Consider the following 22131-nt stretch of genomic DNA (forward strand, 5'->3'; position numbering starts at 1 on the left):
TCAATATCAATATTTACAAACTCGTGATCTGTTAAATAATGTCAATAATAACAACACAGTAAAACCAAAAATAGACTAAATACAAACATCAGCCGCTCAGTAAAAAGCATTCCATGAAAATCTGAGAAACTAAATAAAAATTCATCCCCAGTCTATGATTCTGACAAACACAAAGTCAAATACATCAGATTCCTTCAATCCCAGTCCTGGAAACCCAGACTGTGCAGAGTTTTGTGCCAGCCTAACACACCTCAATCAACTTATCAAAAAGGCTTGATGATTGGATGATTGATGGAATCAGGTGCTGAGATGGAACCAGGATTAAAGAAAAGTGAAATAAACAATATCTTGATATACATTCAAACATATGAATCATCTATATTGATAAGAACAGAACAGATATGGAGATGCAAATCAAATGATGATTGATTGAACGGTGGACCTGTCACTATTCTGACCAGGGTTCTGATAACTTCCCCCAAAAACCCACATAGATGCTGCTTTCACTGGGGGTGGGACAGTCTATCAGTGGGGGTGTCTGTTCTCTGGTCCAGGGGTGAGACAGTCAGAACCTGTCAGGGTGGGTGTCTGTTCTCTGGTCCAGGGGTGAGACAGTCAGAACCTGTCAGGGTCACGGTGGGTGTCTGTTCTCTGGTCCAGGGGTGAGACAGTCAGAACCTGTCAGGGTGGGTGTCTGTTCTCTGGTCCAGAGGTGAGACAGTCAGAACCTGTCAGGGCCACGGTGGGTGTCTGTTCTCTGGTCCAGGGGTGAGACAGTCAGAACCTGTCAGGGTGGGTGTCTGTTCTCTGGTCCAGAGGTGAGACAGTCAGAACCTGTCAGGGCCACGGTGGGTGTCTGTTCTCTGGTCCAGGGGTGAGACAGTCAGAACCTGTCAGGGTGGGTGTCTGTTCTCTGGTCCAGAGGTGAGACAGTCAGAACCTGTCAGGGCCACGGTGGGTGTCTGTTCTCTGGTCCAGGGGTGAGACAGTCAGAACCTGTCAGGGTGGGTGTCTGTTCTCTGGTCCAGGGGTGAGACAGTCAGAACCTGTCAGGGTGGGTGTCTGTACTCTGGTCCAGAGGTGAGACAGTCAGAACCTGTCAGGGTCACGGTGGGTGTCTGTTCTCTGGTCCAGGGGTGAGACAGTCAGAACCTGTCAGGGCCACGGTGGGTGTCTGTTCTCTGGTCCAGGGGTGAGACAGTCAGAACCTGTCAGGGCCACGGTGGGTGTCTGTTCTCTGGTCCAGGGGTGAGACAGTCAGAACCTGTCAGGGTCACGGTGGGTGTCTGTTCTCTGGTCCAGGGGTGAGACAGTCAGAACCTGTCAGGGTCACTGTGGGTGTCTGTTCTCTGGTCCAGGGGTGAGACAGTCAGAACCTGTCAGGGCCACGGTGGGTGTCTGTTCTCTGGTCCAGGGGTGAGACTGTCAGGGTGGGTGCAACATCAGATTCCACTAATAAAGTCATTATTGATGACTATGACTAATTAAATCAGTTGAATCAGCTGTTCTTTATTGATAACTAGAATTTGACTTAACTATAACTAATCAACTATAAAAAAAGGATTAGTTGAAACAGGTGTTTTACTGCAGGGCCGGCGCAAAAGCCTGCACCCATACCAGCACCTACAGAGGAAGGTTGGATAACCCCTTTTCGACAGACAGACGTCTCAAACTGCATCTCCAAATGGAAGAAACACACATCAAAATACAGACATAGTAGTCCAACAGAACAGAAGTACCACTTAAATAGACAGAGGCTGCGCACTACATCAGGAACAGGGTTCCTAACCACACGCTGTGTAGCGCACTACATCAGGGACAGGGTTCCAAACCACACCCTGTGTAGTGCACTACATCAGGGACAGGGTTCCAAACCACACCCTGTGTCGCGCACTACATCAGGAACAGGGTTCCAAACCACACCCTGTGTAGTGCACTACATCAGGAATAGGGTGCCAGTTGGGACACATTAAAACAGAACAAGATACTCTGAAAATAAAATATACCAAATCACACATCTGGAAAATGATCATCTTTGGAGTCTCGCTTCCTCCGTTCTCCAGAGAGAATAAAAGGAGAGGGAAAGGGAGTGAGAGAGAGAGAGAGAGGTCATTAGAGGTCCATTCTATCCCAGACCAGACCGTTCTATTCATCCATCGATGAGGGGGGGTGGAAGAGTTCTCCCTGGAATGAACCATTATGACACCAGGCAGGGGTGCAGAGCCTCCAGAAAGTCTCCTGATAAACGAGAGCGAGAGAGAAGGTCCAACGACAACTAAAGTCTGTCATCGTTTGTCTTGTTGCATAGCGAGGCGGTGGTTGCTTTAGTAACAGCCACCCAGTTTCAGATCGAGGAGTGTTTTGGGGGGGGTAAAGGGTGTGTCTTGGTCCGTTTCAGTCCCCGTTTCTCTCCAACACTGAGGGGTTATGGGTGTTTAGAACACCCCCCTCTTGCCAAACACACACACTCTCACAAGGTAGACTATTTCTGGCGCTCTCGACCATTAGATGTCTTCTTGACTTTAGAGATGCCCTCCAACATACCGGACTCTGTCACCCTGCAGAGAGAAGAGAGGGAGAAAGAGAGGGTTAGTTTAATACTGAACACATCACATGTTTAAACATCCCCAGATGCTACCTCACAAAAAAACAACACTGTCTCTTACACTTCATCCATCTCCACGTCCTCCTCATCCAGGGGCAGCTGGAGGTAGGGGTTGTTGGAAGCCGGGCGGAACTTATACCCCGTCAACACAAAGAAGATCAGAGTAGACACCTCCACTAGGAACTACAGGAGGGAGGGGTAAAGAGGGAAAATAAAACATGCAGATAATCTCGAAAAAACAATGAAGGAATGAATGGCTATCATCAGTGTCAGAGTTTCACAGTGTGACATCATCACAAGTGGACAGTGACGGTGTCTCACCTCGTAACACCACTGCCACTGGAAAGGCACCGTCACCTTCAGCAGGATGGCTATGATCCTCGTGAAGTAGATATAACACACTATCTACAGATCGAGAGATGGAGGGAGGGAGGGATGGAGGAGGGAGAGAGAGATTACCCATCCTGACATTTTTCAGAACTTTCACAGAAAAATAAGTTAGAATTCAAAATATCTACGAGGAAGAGAGACAGACAGACACAGGTCTCCTCACCATGACATAGTAATGTCTGAATAGCTTGAGTTTCTCCAGGTTCATGGCAGCTGAGGGAAACAAAGAGAGGCAGACAGTAATACTGTAGTTCCCCTGTAGTAATACTACAGGGGAACTACAGTATTACTACAGGGGAACTACAGTATTACTACAGGGGAACGACAGTATTACTACAGGGGAACGACAGTATTACTACAGGGGAACTACAGTATTACTACAGGGGAACTACAGTATTACTACAGGGGAACGACAGTATTACTACAGGGGAACGACAGTATTACTACAGGGGAACGACAGTATTACTACAGGGGAACTACAGTATTACTACAGGGGAACGACAGTATTACTACAGGGGAACTACAGTATTACTACAGGGGAACGACAGTATTACTACAGGGGAACTACAGTATTACTACAGGGGAACTACAGTATTACTACAGGGGAACTACAGTATTACTACAGGGGAACGACAGTATTACTACAGGGGAACTACAGGAGAACTACAGGTTGAAACTATATTTGACTAAGCTATAGTTATTAACCACTGCTAACTGTCCATGAAATGTATCCCTCCCTGTAGATGGCTCACCTTTCCCATCAGTGCTGGAAGCCTCTTGTAGGTGACGAATAGACCTGCAAACACAAACAAAACACACACATTATCCTCTGATGGCCTGTCAGGAGGAAGGAGCCCCCTCCTCAAACCCAACAGTAATATTATCCTCTGATGGCCCGTCAGGAGGAAGGAGCCCCCTTCTCAAACCCAACAGTAATATTATCCTCTGATGACCCGTCAGGAGGAAGGAGCCCCCTCCTCAAACCCAACAGTAATATTATCCTCTGATGGCCCGTCAGGAGGAAGGAGCCCCCTCCTCAAACCCAACAGTAATATTCTCCTCTGATGACCCGGAGGGGGGGTGTCGGGAAAGCAGATGAAACACTTCAGCATCTGAATCCTGAGTCGATACGCCACCCGAATCCTGAGTCGATACGCCACCCGAATCCTGAGTCACTACGCCACCCGAATCCTGAGTCACTACGCCACCCGAATCCTGAGTCAATACGCCACCCGAATCCTGAGTCAATACGCCACCTGCTTGACATACGCCACTCTGTTTGAGTCGACTTCGCCATCGGCTTTAAACAGAGCATCCAGCTTACACCCAGGAGGCAGCCCGGAGCAAACTTCACAGCCAGCTGAAACTAACATTAAACCCTAATACTGACCATACAACAGGGAAGAGGATGAGGTCAACCAGGAACAACACCTCCTCCTAACAGTATACTGACCATATAACAGGGAAGAGGATAGCTCCACAGCAGATGAGGTCAACCAGGAACAGAACCTCCTTCCACAGGGCGTACTCACTAGAGCCCTCCTCTGTAGACTGTATTATGATGTAGGCTACGTTGGCCAGAACCTGGGAGAGGGGGTGGGGGGGAAGAGAGAGAGAGAGAGAGTCAAACTGGTGGAAGTTTGCCAGAGATTAAGAAGAATACATCACTAAATCTATCTCTGTGAGATCATTGGTTAACGAGACTGTCACTTCCGCACCCCCCCCACAGGTGTGCCTGTAGAGGGATGATGATATAACCCCCCCAAGGTGTACCTGTAGAGGGATGATGATATAACCCCCCTCCAGGTGTACCTGTAGAGGGATGATGATATAACCCCCACCCCCAGGTGTACCTGTAGAGGGATGATGATATAACCCCCACCCCCAGGTGTACCTGTAGAGGGATGATGATATAACCCCCACCCCCAGGTGTACCTGTAGAGGGATGATGATATAACCCCCACCCCCAGGTGTACCTGTAGAGGGATGATGATATAACCCCCACCCCCAGGTGTACCTGTAGAGGGATGATGATATAACCCCCACCCCCAGGTGTACCTGTAGAGGGATGATGATATAACCCCCACCCCCAGGTGTACCTGTAGAGGGATGATGATATAACCCCCACCCCCAGGTGTACCTGTAGAGGGATGATGATATAACCCCCACCCCCAGGTGTACCTGTAGAGGGATGATGATATAACCCCCCCCCCCCCCCCACAGGTGTACCTGTAGAGGGATGATGATATAACCCCCCCAGGTGTACCTGTAGAGGGATGATGATATAACCCCCCCATGTGTACCTGTAGAGGGATGATGATATAACCCCCCCAGGTGTACCTGTAGAGGGATGATGATATAACCCCCCCCGGTGTACCTGTAGAGGGATGATGCTATAACCCCCCCAGGTGTACCTGTAGAGGGATGATGATAACCCCCCCCAGGTGTACCTGTAGAGGGATGATGATATAACCCCCCCCAGGTGTACTTGTAGAGGGATGATGATATAAACCCCCCCGGTGTACCTGTAGAGGGATATAACCCCCCCAGGTGTACCTGTAGAGGGATGATGATATAACTCCCCCAGGTGTACCTGTAGAGGGATGATGATATAACCCCCCCAGGTGTACCTGTAGAGGGATGATGATATAACCCCCCCAGGTGTACCTGTAGAGGGATGATGATATAACCCCCCCAGGTGTACCTGTAGATGGATGATGATATAACCCCCCCCCCCACAGGTGTACCTGTAGAGGGATGATGATATAACCCCCCCCAGGTGTACCTGTAGAGGGATGATGATATAACCCCCCCCACAGGTGTACCTGTAGATGGATGATGATATAACCCCCCCCACAGGTGTACCTGTAGATGGATGATGATATAACCCCCCCCCCCCCCACAGGTGTACCTGTAGATGGATGATGATATAACCCCCCCCCCCACAGGTGTACCTGTAGAGGGATGATGATAAACCCCCCCCCCCCCACAGGTGTACCTGTAGAGGGATGATGATATAAGCCCCCCCAGGTGTACCTGTAGAGGGATGATGATATAACCCCCCCCAGGTGTACCTGTAGAGGGATGATGATATAACCCCCCCCAGGTGTACTTGTAGAGGGATGATGATATAACCCCCCCCCAGGTGTACTTGTAGAGGGATGATATAAACCCCCCCCCCACAGGTGTACCTGTAGAGGGATGATGATATAACCCCCCCCCCCCACAGGTGTACCTGTAGAGGGATGATGATATAACCCCCCCCCCCCCCCCCACAGGTGTACCTGTAGAGGGATGATGATATAACCCCCCTCCCCCCCACAGGTGTACCTGTAGAGGGATGATGATATAACCCCCCCTCCCCCCCACAGGTGTACCTGTAGAGGGATGATGATATAACCCCCCCAGGTGTACCTGTAGAGGGATGATGATATAACCCCCCCCCCCCACAGGTGTACCTGTAGAGGGATGATGATATAACCCCCCCTCCCCCCCACAGGTGTACCTGCAGAGGGATGATGATATAACCCCCCCTTCCCCCCACAGGTGTACCTGTAGAGGGATGATGATATAACCCCCCCTCCCCCCCACAGGTGTACCTGTAGAGGGATGATGATATAACCCCCCCAGGTGTACCTGTAGAGGGATGATGATATAACCCCCCCAGGTGTACCTGTAGAGGGATGATGATATAACCCCCCCAGGTGTACCTGTAGAGGGATGATGATATAACCCCCCCCCAGGTGTACCTGTAGAGGGATGATGATATAACCCCCCCAGGTGTACCTGTAGAGGGATGATGATATAACCCCCCCCCAGGTGTACCTGTAGAGGGATGATGATATAACCCCCCCCAGGTGTACCTGTAGAGGGATGATGATATAACCCCCCCCAGGTGTACCTGTAGAGGGATGATGATATAACCCCCCCCAGGTGTACCTGTAGAGGGATGATGATATAACCCCCCCCCCCCAGGTGTACCTGTAGAGGGATGATGATATAACCCCCCCCCCAGGTGTACCTGTAGAGGGATGATGATATAACCCCCCCCCCCCAGGTGTACCTGTAGAGGGATGATGATATAACCCCCCCCCAGGTGTACCTGTAGAGGGATGATGATATAACCCCCCCCCAGGTGTACCTGTAGAGGGATGATGATATAACCCCCCCCCCCCCCCCAGGTGTACCTGTAGAGGGATGATGATATAACCCCCCCCCAGGTGTACTTGTAGAGGGATGATGATATAACCCCCCCCAGGTGTACCTGTAGAGGGATGATGATATAACCCCCCCTCCCCCCACAGGTGTACCTGTAGAGGGATGATGATATAACCCCCCCTCCCCCCACAGGTGTACCTGTAGAGGGATGATGATATAACCCCCCTCCCACAGGTGTACCTGTAGAGGGATGATGATGTAAACCCCCCCCCCCCCCCACAGGTGTACCTGTAGAGGGATGATGATGATGATATAAACCCCCCCCCCCCACAGGTGTACCTGTAGAGGGATGATGATGATGATATAAACCCCCCCCCCACAGGTGTACCTGTAGAGGGATGATGATATAACCCCCTCCCCCCCCAGGTGTACTTGTAGAGGGATGATATAAACCCCCCCCACAGGTGTACCTGTAGAGGGATGATGATATAACCCCCCCACAGGTGTACTTGTAGAGGGATGATATAACCCCCCCCCCCCCACACAGGTGTACCTGTAGAGGGATGATGATATAACCCCCCCCCCCCCCCACAGGTGTACCTGTAGAGGGATGATGATATAACCCCCCCTCCCCCCCACAGGTGTACCTGTAGAGGGATGATGATATAACCCCCCTCCCACAGGTGTACCTGTAGAGGGATGATGATATAAACCCCCCCAACCCCCCCCACAGGTGTACCTGTAGAGGGATGATGATGATATAACCCCCCCCCCCCCCCCCAGGTGTACTTGTAGAGGGATGATATAACCCCCCCCCCCCCACAGGTGTACCTGTAGAGGGATGATGATATAACCCCCCCCCCCAGGTGTACCTGTAGAGGGATGATGATATAACCCCCACAGGTGTACCTGTAGAGGGATGATGATATAACCCCCCCCAGGTGTACCTGTAGAGGGATGATGATATAACCCCCCCCCAGGTGTACCTGTAGAGGGATGATGATATAACCCCCCAGGTGTACCTGTAGAGGGATGACGATCATGAAGATCTTCTTCTCCTTGTCTGACAGGATGTATTTAACGAAGGCCCAGCCAGTACCAATCAACGCCAGAGTGATGAACAGCAGAGCCCCCTTCAACCTGCACGCAACATGTTATCACGCACAGCAGCACACACACATATCAAAACGTGCACACTGATCAGAAACATACACATCAAAACTCATTCATATGTATATACTGTATTTTAGCCAATGCCACTCCGACATTGCTCGTCCTAATATTTATAAATTCCATTACTTTTAGATGTGTGTATTGTTGTGTATTGTTAGATACTACTGCACTGTTGGAGCTAGGAACACAAGCATTTCACTACACCTGCAATAACATCTGCTAACCATGTGTATGTGACCAATAACATCTGCTAACCATGTGTATGTGACCAATAACATCTGCTAACCATGTGTATGTGACCAATAACATCTGCTAACCATGTGTATGTGACTAATAACATCTGCTAACCATGTGACCAATAACATCTGCTAACCATGTGACCAATAACATCTGCTAACCATGTGTATGTGACCAATAACATCTGCTAACCATGTGTATGTGACCAATAACATCTGCTAACCATGTGTATGTGACCAATAACATCTGCTAACCATGTGTATGTGACCAATAACATCTGCTAACCATGTGTATGTGACCAATAACATCTGCTGAACATGTGTATGTGACCAATAACATCTGCTGAACATGTGTATGTGACCAATAACATCTGCTAACCATGTGTATGTGACCAATAACATCTGCTAACCATGTGTATGTGACCAATAACATCTGCTAACCATGTGTATGTGACCAATAACATCTGCTAACCATGTGTATGTGACCAATAACATCTGCTAACCATGTGTATGTGACCAATAACATCTGCTGAACATGTGTATGTGACCAATAACATCTGCTGAACATGTGTATGTGACCAATAACATCTGCTAACCATGTGCATGTGACCAATAACATCTGCTAACCATGTGTATGTGACTAATAACATCTGCTAACCATGTGTATGTGACCAATAACATCTGCTAACCATGTGACCAATAACATCTGCTAACCATGTGTATGTGACCAATAACATCTGCTAACCATGTGTATGTGACTAATAACATCTGCTAACCATGTGTATGTGACCAATAACATCTGCTGAACATGTGTATGTGACCAATAACATCTGCTAACCATGTGTATGTGACCAATAACATCTGCTGAACATGTGTATGTGACCAATAACATCTGCTAACCATGTGTATGTGACCAATAACATCTGCTAACCATGTGTATGTGACTAATAACATCTGCTAACCATGTGTATGTGACCAATAACATCTGCTGAACATGTGTATGTGACCAATAACATCTGCTAACCATGTGTATGTGACCAATAACATCTGCTGAACATGTGTATGTGACCAATAACATCTGCTAACCATGTGTATGTGACCAATAACATCTGCTAACCATGTGTATGTGACCAATAACATCTGCTGAACATGTGTATGTGACCAATAACATCTGCTGAACATGTGCATGTGACCAATAACATCTGCTGAACATGTGTATGTGACCAATAACATCTGCTGAACATGTGTATGTGACTAATAACATCTGCATGACTAATAACATCTGCTGAACATGTGTATGTGACCAATAACATCTGCTAACCATGTGTATGTGACCAATAACATCTGCTAACCATGTGTATGTGACCAATAACATCTGCTAACCATGTGTATGTGACCAATAACATCTGCTGAACATGTGTATGTGACCAATAACATCTGCTGAACATGTGTATGTGACCAATAACATCTGCTAACCATGTGTATGTGACCAATAACATCTGCTAACCATGTGTATGTGACTAATAACATCTGCTAACCATGTGTATGTGACCAATAACATCTGCTAACCATGTGACCAATAACATCTGCTAACCATGTGTATGTGACCAATAACATCTGCTAACCATGTGTATGTGACTAATAACATCTGCTAACCATGTGTATGTGACCAATAACATCTGCTGAACATGTGTATGTGACCAATAACATCTGCTAACCATGTGTATGTGACCAATAACATCTGCTGAACATGTGTATGTGACCAATAACATCTGCTGAACATGTGTATGTGACCAATAACATCTGCTAACCATGTGTATGTGACCAATAACATCTGCTAACCATGTGTATGTGACCAATAACATCTGCTAACCATGTGACCAATAACATCTGCTAACCATGTGTATGTGACCAATAACATCTGCTAACCATGTGTATGTGACTAATAACATCTGCTAACCATGTGTATGTGACCAATAACATCTGCTGAACATGTGTATGTGACCAATAACATCTGCTAACCATGTGTATGTGACCAATAACATCTGCTGAACATGTGTATGTGACCAATAACATCTGCTAACCATGTGTATGTGACCAATAACATCTGCTAACCATGTGTATGTGACTAATAACATCTGCTAACCATGTGTATGTGACCAATAACATCTGCTAACCATGTGACCAATAACATCTGCTAACCATGTGTATGTGACCAATAACATCTGCTAACCATGTGTATGTGACTAATAACATCTGCTAACCATGTGTATGTGACCAATAACATCTGCTGAACATGTGTATGTGACCAATAACATCTGCTAACCATGTGTATGTGACCAATAACATCTGCTGAACATGTGTATGTGACCAATAACATCTGCTGAACATGTGTATGTGACCAATAACATCTGCTAACCATGTGTATGTGACCAATAACATCTGCTAACCATGTGTATGTGACCAATAACATCTGCTAACCATGTGACCAATAACATCTGCTAACCATGTGTATGTGACCAATAACATCTGCTAACCATGTGTATGTGACTAATAACATCTGCTAACCATGTGTATGTGACCAATAACATCTGCTGAACATGTGTATGTGACCAATAACATCTGCTAACCATGTGTATGTGACCAATAACATCTGCTGAACATGTGTATGTGACCAATAACATCTGCTAACCATGTGTATGTGACCAATAACATCTGCTAACCATGTGTATGTGACCAATAACATCTGCTGAACATGTGTATGTGACCAATAACATCTGCTGAACATGTGCATGTGACCAATAACATCTGCTGAACATGTGTATGTGACCAATAACATCTGCTGAACATGTGTATGTGACTAATAACATCTGCATGACTAATAACATCTGCTGAACATGTGTATGTGACCAATAACATCTGCTGAACATGTGTATGTGACCAATAACATCTGCTAACCATGTGTATGTGACTAATAACATCTGCATGTGACTAATAACATCTGCATGACTAATAACATCTGCTAAACATGTGTATGTGACTAATAACATCTGCCAAACATGTGTATGTGACCAATAAATGTGATATTATACATACACTATGACACACCCATTTTATATACACACAGATGTATCATTCCCCCCCTCCAGAAATATCACCCAGAATGAAAAAGAAGTCAGACTGACAGGTGAGTAATGTAGTACATGACAGCCCATCCTTCTATGGGGTGTCCCTCTGTGTTGATGAAGTGGTAGTTGATCTGAGAGAGAGGAGAGAAAGATCAACATTTTATAGGATATTCCATTTTACATCAGAAGGCAATTATAATTTATTGGGGTCGGTTAGGTGGAGGATGTATGTGGAGGTCCATGTGTGTGGGTTTCTCTGTGTGTGTGGAGGTCATTATGTATGTGTGTGGCTACATGTGTGTCTGTTGTACTCACACTGTGGAAGACCAGGGAGATGGACTTGGTGAAGGCCAGAGCTGCCATCAGCCAGTGGATCTTAAACACACTGTACCTACAGGAGAGGAGAAAGGAGAGGAAGAGAGAACCAGAGAGAGAGAGAGAATAGCCGAGGATCAGATGGGTTATAAACTGTTTACTGGGAGCGTTCCTATGTGTACCAGTGCTTCATCAGTGTGTAGACCCAGAACAATGTCTGCTACAGGGTTTCCGGCTGATAAAATGTATTAATTAATATCCCATCAAAATAAAATTGTAGCTGGCCAAATTGTCCAGGGCTGCCCATCATACACCCTGCCGCACCATAGCCTTCTCTCACTGCCTTATGAGCTGCTGAGAGACAGAGACAGACAGAGCACCTAGACTACTGTTGATTGTGAAGATAGAGGCCTCTTTCATTGCAAATGGGGATAAGTGCTTTGCTCAAGGGCACAGCAACAGATTTTTAACATTGTCGGTTGCGGGATTCAAACAAGCAACCTTTCGGTAAGTGGCCAAAACGCTCTAACCTTGAAGCTACCTGCCGCCCCCTTTTAGCAGACACAGTAGCCTATCTGACAAGGATAAAGAAATGCATGTCGGTGTCGTAGCATGCCGCCGTGTGTGTGTGTGTACCTGTGCTTCAGCAGTGTGTAAACCCAGACCATGGCTATAATGAAGAAGACTCCAGCCATGAAGATGTAGAGACGAGGGAGAGGGATCTCTGCTGCAGACAGGTAACCTCCTGGGTTCTTCTCTGTCACCTCCACCTGGACACACACACACACACACACACACACACGTAATCAGAAAACGCTAAGAAATGTAAACACTAACAAGGTAATACAGAACACCACTCACGTTGAGATTGTAGGGGCGGTTGGTGCCTGGCAGAATGTTCTCACAGTAGTGGAAGTTGAGGTTGTACAGGCCCTCATCCAACTGGCCAATCACCATGTGGAACTGTGGAGAGGGAGGGGCCACGGTCAGCTGTCACTCAAATAAACACCCAGCAGTGTGAAGGTTGAACAATGTGTGGAAGACTAAAAGCTGTGGAAAGGTTGGAGAATAAATTTGACAATGTCTGTAAAAAGGTTGTTCTAAGGTTTTGCAAATGTTTGAAGGTATTTAAACATTATGTAAAGGTTGTGTAAAGGTTAGTGGACTCACGCTGAAGCTGTAGGAGCCGTTGATTTTCTGCACATCCAGAGTCAGCCCGTTGATCCGCCCCACCTGGAGAAACATACAGTCAGAAGTTTTACACACAGACACACAGAGAGAGACATCCACACACAGGGAGAAAGACACACACCTGCTTGGGAGGTTTTTTAGTCTCCATTTTGTCCAACTCCGCCTTCACTTCTTTCTGCACTGCATCTTTCTTCTCTTCCTCCTTCGTCCCCTCTTTCAGCACTGCATCTTTCTTCTCTTCCTCCTTCCTCCCATCTTTCAGCACTGCATCTTTCTTCTCTTCCTCCTTCCTCCCATCTTTCAGCACTGCATCTTTCTTCTCTTCCTCCTTCCTCCCATCTTTCAGCACTGCATCTTTCTTCTCTTCCTCCTTCGTCCCCTCCTCTTTCAGCACTGTATCTTTCTTCTCTTCCTCCTTCGTCCCCTCCTCTTTCAGCACTGTATCTTTCTTCTCTTCCTCCACATTACTCTTCTGTACTGTCACTTTCAAGTCCTCAGAGTCATTGGGAACCGCTCTTCTTCTCCTGGAACCTGAACACACAGCCAATCAGAAGACAGCACATAATGATGATGATGGATGCAACGTGAATAAACTAACCTTGATACTCTGTATTCAGGTTATATAACGACAACACTACAGGTTATATAACGACAACACTACTCTGTATTCAGGTTATATAACGACAACACTACAGGTTATATAACGACAACACTACTCTGTAGTCAGGTTATATAACGACAACACTACAGGTTATATAACGACAACACTACTCTGTAGTCAGGTTACATATAAAGACAACACTACTCTGTAGTCAGGTTATATAACGACAACACTACTCTGTAGTCAGGTTATATAACGACAACACTACAGGTTATATAACGACAACACTACTCTGTAGTCAGGTTACATATAAAGACAACACTACTCTGTAGTCAGGTTATATAACGACAACACTACTCTGTAGTCAGGTTATATAACGACAACACTACAGGTTACACATAAAGACAACACTACAGGTTACACATAAAGACAACACTACAGGTTACACATAAAGACAACACTACAGGTTACACATAAAGACAACACTACAGGTTACATATAAAGACAACACTACTCTGTAGTCAGGTTATATTAAGACAACACTACTCTGTAGTCAGGTTATATAAAGACAACACTACTCTGTATTCAGGTTATATAACGACAACACTACTCTGTAGTCAGGTTATATAACGACAACACTACTCTGTAGTCAGGTTATATAACGACAACACTACTCTGAAGTACTTTTTGGGTTGAGGTCCCCCTGGAGTTCAGGCCCCCCAGACAGCATACAAACACATAAGTCTTTCCTTCAATCATTATTTATGGCAAAATGTGTAGAACAGCATGAAATCAACTCATGGATTCTTGAAAGTCGAGACAAACTGAATTTTTATAGTTGGGAAAAAATTAGATTGAGAAATTTTATAAGGGAAAACATTTGCTTTGGGAATTTTCCTAATACTTTCAATATTATTCATTTCCATTTTGGTTCTATTCCTGGGAATGCTCTTTTTTGGTGCAAAGGATCCCAACTTCAAACGCTCTCAATAAAATGTTTAAAATTCCAAAAACTTCCAATAATGAATATTAACTGACAAAATATTGTATGTAGTTTCTTGCAATAACCCTAAGGGATATTTCTCTCAAAACTGATTGCAAAAAGATTTGTCCAGAGATTTAGTAAACTCCGGCAGATTAGTCTAAAATCTTAAATGAGTCAGGAATGCGCAGGGGCAGCTACAATGAGGGGAAAAAGTATTTGATCCCCTGCTGATTTTGTACGTTTGCACAATTACAAAGAAATGATCAGTCTATAATTTTAATGGTAGGTTTATTTGAACAGTGAGAGACAGAATAACCAAAAAAATCCAGAAAAACGCATGTCAAAAATGTTATAAATTGATTTGCATTTTAATGAGGGAAATAAGTATTTGACCCCGGGGGGACTGCACTACGCCACTGCTATTGTACTGCGTTGTATTGAAGGGAGGAATATAGTGCTGACCTGAGTCTTTAGTGAGTGTCTTGTCTGTCTTCAGCTGGGTCAAGACACTGTCCTGGTCTCCATAAGACTTCACATTGACTCTACAGAAGAGAGGAGAACACACGCAGTTAGTTTGAGACGCACACACACACACACACACACACGTATTCACTAGGCACAAAAAAACCCAGCTGATCTCTCTCACACACACAGACAGAAAACCGTACCTGAGGATGTTGGTGTCAATGAGGAAGAGGAAGAGGGGCTCAACACTGCTTTGTTTGCTGAGCGGACACACCCCCGTTTCCTCCGCCTGGAGAACAAACATTACAACACAACCTTTTACAACCTTACCACAACCTTTTAGAAACATTACATTAGGCCTATATGAATCCTACATATCTCAAGAACAGCAGACCCTTTTCCTTTCTTCCTGTGCCAATCAAATTTGCCTAGACCTAACGTTAAGTTACCAGGTTTCTAGGTAACATGACTGAACAACGTTGTTTTCAAAACAATAAGCGACCCGGGGAAAAGTTTAAAACGCCCCGCGACATGGTTTGGGAAATTATATCAAAATCAGACTGGCGTGGCCTGTGTGCTCTTGGTTGTACCAGGGATTAAATGATAACCAACTTTGCTCACTCTCCTCCAATGTATCGAATGTACAAGTGTAAGAGCAGAAGACTGATCAGGGTCTGCATCCCCCACTCGCCATCATGGCTACAAACTGATGGAGGAATAGATGAGCAGGAAGAGCTGACGGAGAGAAGCAGGTGAGCGAGGTCAGGTAGGGGATGAGACCGGTGGATTACAGCTGCCAACTGTGATATGCGCATGAAAGTGAAGTGGACATTGTTGGACTGGTGCATATAAGAGACTAGTTGCTGTTGCTTAAAACTTTTCACCAAATTTATAAAACACAACTTTATAATAATTTTATAAAAGGACCAAGTGCCTTCTTTAGATCATAGGGCAGAATCTTTTTTGGTAGTATCATATGAAACGGTACTAAAACAATGTATTACCTAGTATATGTACTGACAGTAAAACATAATGGGAGTTTCTCAATATGCATACTACCGTGCTCCACACTCACGCTCCGAGTGCATTCTCCGAGGACGTTCTTGTGAAAACGAGAGTGTGGAGAACACAAAAAACAAGTACATTTGAGCAGCACTTTCACTCCCCCTAGTGTATTACCTCACGCTTCACTGAACCTTCTTCCAGCCAGGACAATGGCAACAATAGACACCAAACAAGATATACACAAAGCAAACGTTTTACTTCATAATTATCAGCTAGCTATATGTGAATCGTAATAATGTAGTTAAACAGATAGTTTAACTTCTTCGGGGTAGGGGGCAGTATTTTGACGTCCGGATGAAAGCGTGTCCAGAGTAAACTTCTTGCTACTCAGGCTCAGAAGGTAGGATATGCACAATAGTAGTAGATTTGGATAGAAAACTCTGAAGTTTCTAAAACTGTTTGAATGATGTCTGTGAATATAACAGAACTCATATGGCAGGCAAAAACCTGAGGAAAATCCAACCAGGAAGTGGGAAATCTGAGGCTTGTAGTTTTTTCAAGTGGTTCCCTATCTAACATAGTGACTTAGGGTTCATTTTGCACTTCCTACGGCTTCCACTAGATGTCAAAAGTCTTTAGAACGTTGCTTCACGCTTCTACTGTTTATAGAGAGAATAACATGACCTGGAAGTTGATCACTGAAAAAAAGACATGAGTTAACTGGCGCGCGTTCACGTGAGAGGTAGCTGCGTTCCGTTTGTTTTTTGAAGTCATTGTTATCGTCCGGTTGGAATATTATGCAAGATTTATGTTAAAAACACCCTAAAGATTGACGCTGTACATCGTTTGGCATGTTTCTACGAATGTAAATAGAACTTTTTTTGACTTTTCGTCGTGCCATTTTCCACGCTCTTCCATCATTTGGAGTACTCGACCGAACGCGCGAACAAAAAGGAGGTATTTGGACATAAATTATGGACTTTATCGAACAAAACAACATTTATTGTGGACCTGGGATGCCTGTGAGTGCCTTCTGATGAAGATCATCAAAGGTAATGGAATATTTATAATGTTATTTCTGAGATTTGTTGACGCCACAAAATGGCGGGTTTGGTTTCGTTTCTGAACGCTGTACTCAGATTATTGCAAAATGTGCTTTCGGCGTAAAGTTTTTTTGAAATCTAACACAGCGGTTGCATTAACCTCTCTAGGGTATGTGGGGCGAAATCGTCCTGCACTATTCAACAGCCAGTGACAAATCAGAGCGCCAAATTTAAAACCACAAAATGTCATAATTCAAAGTTCTCAAACATAGGACTATTTTGCACCATTTTATAGATACACTTCTCCTGAATCCAACCACGTTGTCCGATTTCCAAAAGGCTTTACAGCGAAAGCAAAACCTTAGATTATGTTAGGAGAGTACATAGACACAAAAAACCACACAGCCATTTCCAAGCAACTAGCATGCATCACAAATACCCAAAACACAGCTAAATGCAGCACTAACCTTTGACGATCTTCATCAGATGACACTCCTAGGACATTATGTTATACAATACATGCATGTTTTGTTCAATCAAGTTCATATTTATATCAAAAAACAGCTTTTTACATTAGCATGTGGTCAGAACTAGCATACACACCGAAAACTTCTGGTGAATTTACTAAATTACTCAGCATAAACGTTCACAAAATACATAATTATTTTAAGAATTATAGATACAGAACTCCTTTATGCAATCGCGGTGTCAGATTTTAAAATAGCTTTTCGGCAAAAGCACATTTTTGCAATATTCTGAGTACGTAGCTCGGCCATCACGGCTAGCTATTCAGACACTCGCCAACGTCGAGGCTCAGTAAACTCAGAATTACTATTACAAAAATTGGATTACCTTTGCTGTTCTTCGTCAGAATGCACTCCCAGGACATCTACTTCAACAACAAATGTTGTTTTGGTTCCAAATAATCCATAGTTATATCCAAATACCGCCGTTTTGTTCATGCGTTCAGGTAACTATCCAAACGGTGACGCGCGAGCGCATTTCGTGACAAAAAAAATCTAAATATTCCATTACCGTACTTAGAAGCATGTCAAACGCTGTTTAAAATCAATTTGTATGCTACTTTTCTCGTAAAATAGCGATAATATAACCGGGCAACATTGTATTCATTCAAAGGCTGAAAGAAAAAAATTGAGAAGTCTCGTGAACGCGCATCTCAGTCTCACTGTCCCCAGGCTGACCACTTACAAACAGAGCTCCTGAACCTTGCCCAGAGACAGCAGACACCCCATTGCACTGTCTGGCGGCTTCAGAGAGCCAATGGAAGCCTTAGAAAGTGTCACGTTACAGCACAGATGCTGTATTTTTGATAGAGATGCAATAGAAGGACAATAAATTGTCAGACAGGGCACTTGCTGTTTGGAATCTTCTCAGGTTTTGGCCTGCCATATGAGTTATGTTATACTCACAGACACCATTCAAACAGTTTTAGAAACTTTAGAGTGTTTTCTATCCAAATATACTAATAATATGCATATTCTAGTTCCTGGGCCCGAGTAGTAGGCCGTTTAATTTGGGTACGTTTTTCATCCGGCCATGAAAATACTGCCCCCTACCATAGAGAGGTTAAACTTCTTATCTGTAATGCTTTAAATAACAGTTCTTTATTTTATCAACGTTTATGATGAGTATTTCTGTAAATTGATATGCTCATTCACCGGAAGCTTTGGGAAGCAATACATTTCTGAACATTACACGCCAATGTAAAAAGCTGTTTTTTGGATATAAATATGAACTTGATCAAACAAAAAACATACATGTATTGTGTAACATGATGTCCTATGAGTGTCATCTGATGAAGATCGTCAAAGATTAGTGCTTAATTTTAGCTGTATTTCTGGTTTTTGTGACACCTCTCCTTGCTTGGAAAATGGCAGTTTTTTTTGTGTAGATGCTATCCTAACATAATCTAATGTTTTGCTTTCGCCATAAAGTCCGATTTCAAAAAGGCAATGTGTTTGGATTAACGAGAAGTGTATCTTTAAAATGGGATATAATAGTTCTATGTTTGAGAAATTTGAATTATGAGATTTTTGCTGTTTTGAATTTGCCGCCCTGCTATTTCACTGGCTGTTGGGAGTGTGTCCCGCAGGTGGGACGCTACCCGAGAGGTTTTAACAGGCAAAAATGACCTAAAACTAATGTTAAGCAAGGTAGATTCAATTCTTTGTGGGTAGCTAGCTAGCTAACAGTAGTAGCTAGCCAGTTAATGTTAGCCCTATTGAATTACTATGGGCTTGCGTTCTATGCTCACTACAGTGGGTATTGTGGGCCGGTAAACATGCCAAAATGAACACATATTTATTAACTTATCAAGACAAAATATTGTATTCAGGGAACATATGAGATGTGAATAGGCAACATTTGCTTCAGATGAAATCATTTTTATACTTTTTTTACTGTAGTTTTTTTCTTGGGTTGTTTCATATATTTCTGTTCATACTTTCCATTGACGTGTGATATTTTGATATTTCAAAATAGGAACAAAAATATGGAACAAACGGAGTCCACACCTGAGAGGTGCCCTTCACGCTCCGTTTCACTTTGATTTGGACTCATGTTCCGACCCTCCAGTGCTCGGAGCACGGTAGATTGCATTTAGAGAAACACCCAATGTCTCACATAGTAGCCTATATCTCACCTCCTCATCTACTGATAGTAATACCTATACCATGGTATTGTTGAATAGTCGATTTTGATTGGCTGGCGGGGCGTTCCAGAGCGTGCATTCATTTCAGATAACGGGACAGTCGCAAAAGTGATTTGGTTTGATGAGATCTACTCACTGTGTAGGACAGCACTCCATTAACACGAGACTTGGAGAGACTGAATCCCACCTATATGGAGAGAGAAAACAATGATACAATTCAGTAACTGGAGACAATACAGCCAGAGAGCAAGCTGTACACACGCCAGTTGTTCTTACAGGGTGCTTGCTGTTGTCCTCAGGCAGTCTCAGGGAGAGAACGTTGACGTCCAGATTTCCGTTGGCAAAAAAACCAAAGGTGTTGAGATGAACCACAAATCTAGTGTCATTCTGAAAGAGAGGTGGAGGGAGAGAGAGAGGGGAGAGAGTGGGAGGGATGGGGGAGAGACGGGAGGGATGGGGGGAGAGACGGGTTGGAGGGGGGAGAGACGGGTTGGAGGGGGGAGAGACGGGTTGGAGGGGGGAGAGACGGGTTGGAGGAGGGAGGGAGAGAGTTTGGGGGGGCGACGAGGGGATAAAGGAGACGGGAGAAAGGTGGCATTTGTTATCCAAGTATGACAAATATCAATGTGAAAAATGGATCATGAAAACACTGAAGTTGTAGATAGTGTATCTAGCTAACTTAGCTATCTGAATGCTTTAACATCTCAGCTGATGTAACGTTAGACAGCTAGCTAACTAACCTTTTTCTAGTTGTTTAGCTGCAACGTTTCTATGACAGTCAAGTGTAAAAATCACAGACACATTAAAAGGTTGCCTAGTTAACAAACTATTTAGTTGGCTGACTAAGTTAAGTGATTAGTAGTAGCTAGCAAACAAAGTCGCAGAAATCCCCTGACGTAGGTGCTATAAAAGCGCTACACGTTAGCTAGCTAGCTTAGCTATGGCTGAAAAGGGCAAAACAAAGTTAGCTAGCGCGATGCATTTTGAAGAAGTTACATTTGTGGAACTTTGCTACCGCTATCTCAATTTCGCATGTTATTGGCTATAAGTCCACACTACCTGAGAACACAGTGTATGTATGAAGTACCGTTAAAGCAAGATTGGTGTTATTTTACCTTTAGGGCGAGTTTGTGTCTTCTTGCTTCGCAAAAGACCAGCAGGAGTACAAAAACCGCTAAACCAACGCGCCCATGTCGTCCCATGGCTAGCTAGACGGCTGGTAATATGTTACACAACTAGAGTATACACCTATTCACTACAGAATAAATTATATTCCTTGATAACGAGTGAAAATAATCAATTTACCAAAACTATTTTGCTTCCCTAGTTCACACTTCCTGGTATCATTGCTACTTACACGTCACCAGAGTGACCCGTGATCACTCTGCTACGGTGCTCCCAGGCGGAGGGAGGGTGTAGGACACGAGAAAACACTAGCTAAGGTTTAAACAGTCTTCTCCAAAGACTGAATGTCGTTTCTCGAGAAATAACTACTGTTGTAAATGTTTGTTCTCAATGCATCAGTCAGGGTTAGACTAAAATAAGTCAGTCCAACCACTCACTGGATCCATACGATCACCTGGCTAATATGCCTTGTTCATTACTGTCCTGGTTAGTGATTACTGTCTTATTTCACTGTAGAGCCTCTAGCCCTGCTCAATATGCCTTAACCAACCATGTTGTTCCACCTCCCACATATGCAATGACATCACCTGGTTTAAAGTTCTCTAGAGACTATATCTCTCTCATCATTACTCAATGCCTAGGTTTACCTCCAATGTACTCTCTTCCTACCATACCTTTGTCTGTACATTAAGCCTTGAATCTATGCTATCGTGCCCAGAAACCTGCTCCATTTACTCCCTGTTCCGAACGTGCTAGACGGCCAGTTCGTATAGCCTTTAGCCGTACCCTTATCCTACTTATCCTTCTCCTCTGTTCCTCTGGTGATGTAGAGGTTAATCCAGGACCTGCAGTGCCTAGCTCCACTCCTACTCTCCAGGTGCTCTCTATTGTTGACTTCTGTAACCGTAAAAGCCTTGGTTTCATGCATGTTAACATTAGAAGCCTACTCCCTAAGTTTGCTTTATTCACTGCTTTAGCACATTCTGCCAACCCGGATGTCTTAGCCGTGTCTGAATCCTGGCTTAGAAAAAACACCAAAA

The 22131-nt window shown here is 44.4% G+C and overlaps 1 protein-coding gene across 6 annotated transcripts; it reads right to left on the reverse strand.

Moving 5' to 3' along the window:
- LOC115147743 (protein GPR108-like) lies at positions 1-21346 on the reverse strand. Of its 6 annotated transcripts, none has more exons than XR_003866480.1 (19): positions 21082-21346; positions 20243-20353; positions 20103-20153; positions 15451-15536; positions 15245-15324; positions 13318-13727; positions 13176-13238; positions 12867-12968; positions 12642-12775; positions 12006-12081; positions 11748-11821; positions 8176-8293; positions 4449-4579; positions 3748-3791; positions 3159-3208; positions 2927-3010; positions 2667-2788; positions 1377-2558; positions 1-1046 (listed from the first exon to the last, which is right to left on the reverse strand). XR_003866480.1 is itself a non-coding variant. In XM_029690041.1 (18 exons), exons 1-18 carry the CDS (start codon positions 21166-21168, stop codon positions 2483-2485), a joined length of 1899 nt encoding a protein of 632 aa, XP_029545901.1. In that variant the 5' UTR covers positions 21169-21346; the 3' UTR covers positions 1-2482. The 6 variants fall into 6 exon arrangements, 1 of the variants encoding a protein (XP_029545901.1); XR_003866481.1 differs by having other exon boundaries at positions 1-996; positions 1265-2558; XR_003866477.1 differs by having other exon boundaries at positions 1265-2558.
- Between the last annotated feature and the right edge of the window lie 785 nt (positions 21347-22131).

Source organism: Salmo trutta, chromosome 14 (genome assembly GCF_901001165.1).
Source record: "Salmo trutta chromosome 14, fSalTru1.1, whole genome shotgun sequence".
NCBI lineage: Eukaryota > Metazoa > Chordata > Actinopteri > Salmoniformes > Salmonidae > Salmo > Salmo trutta.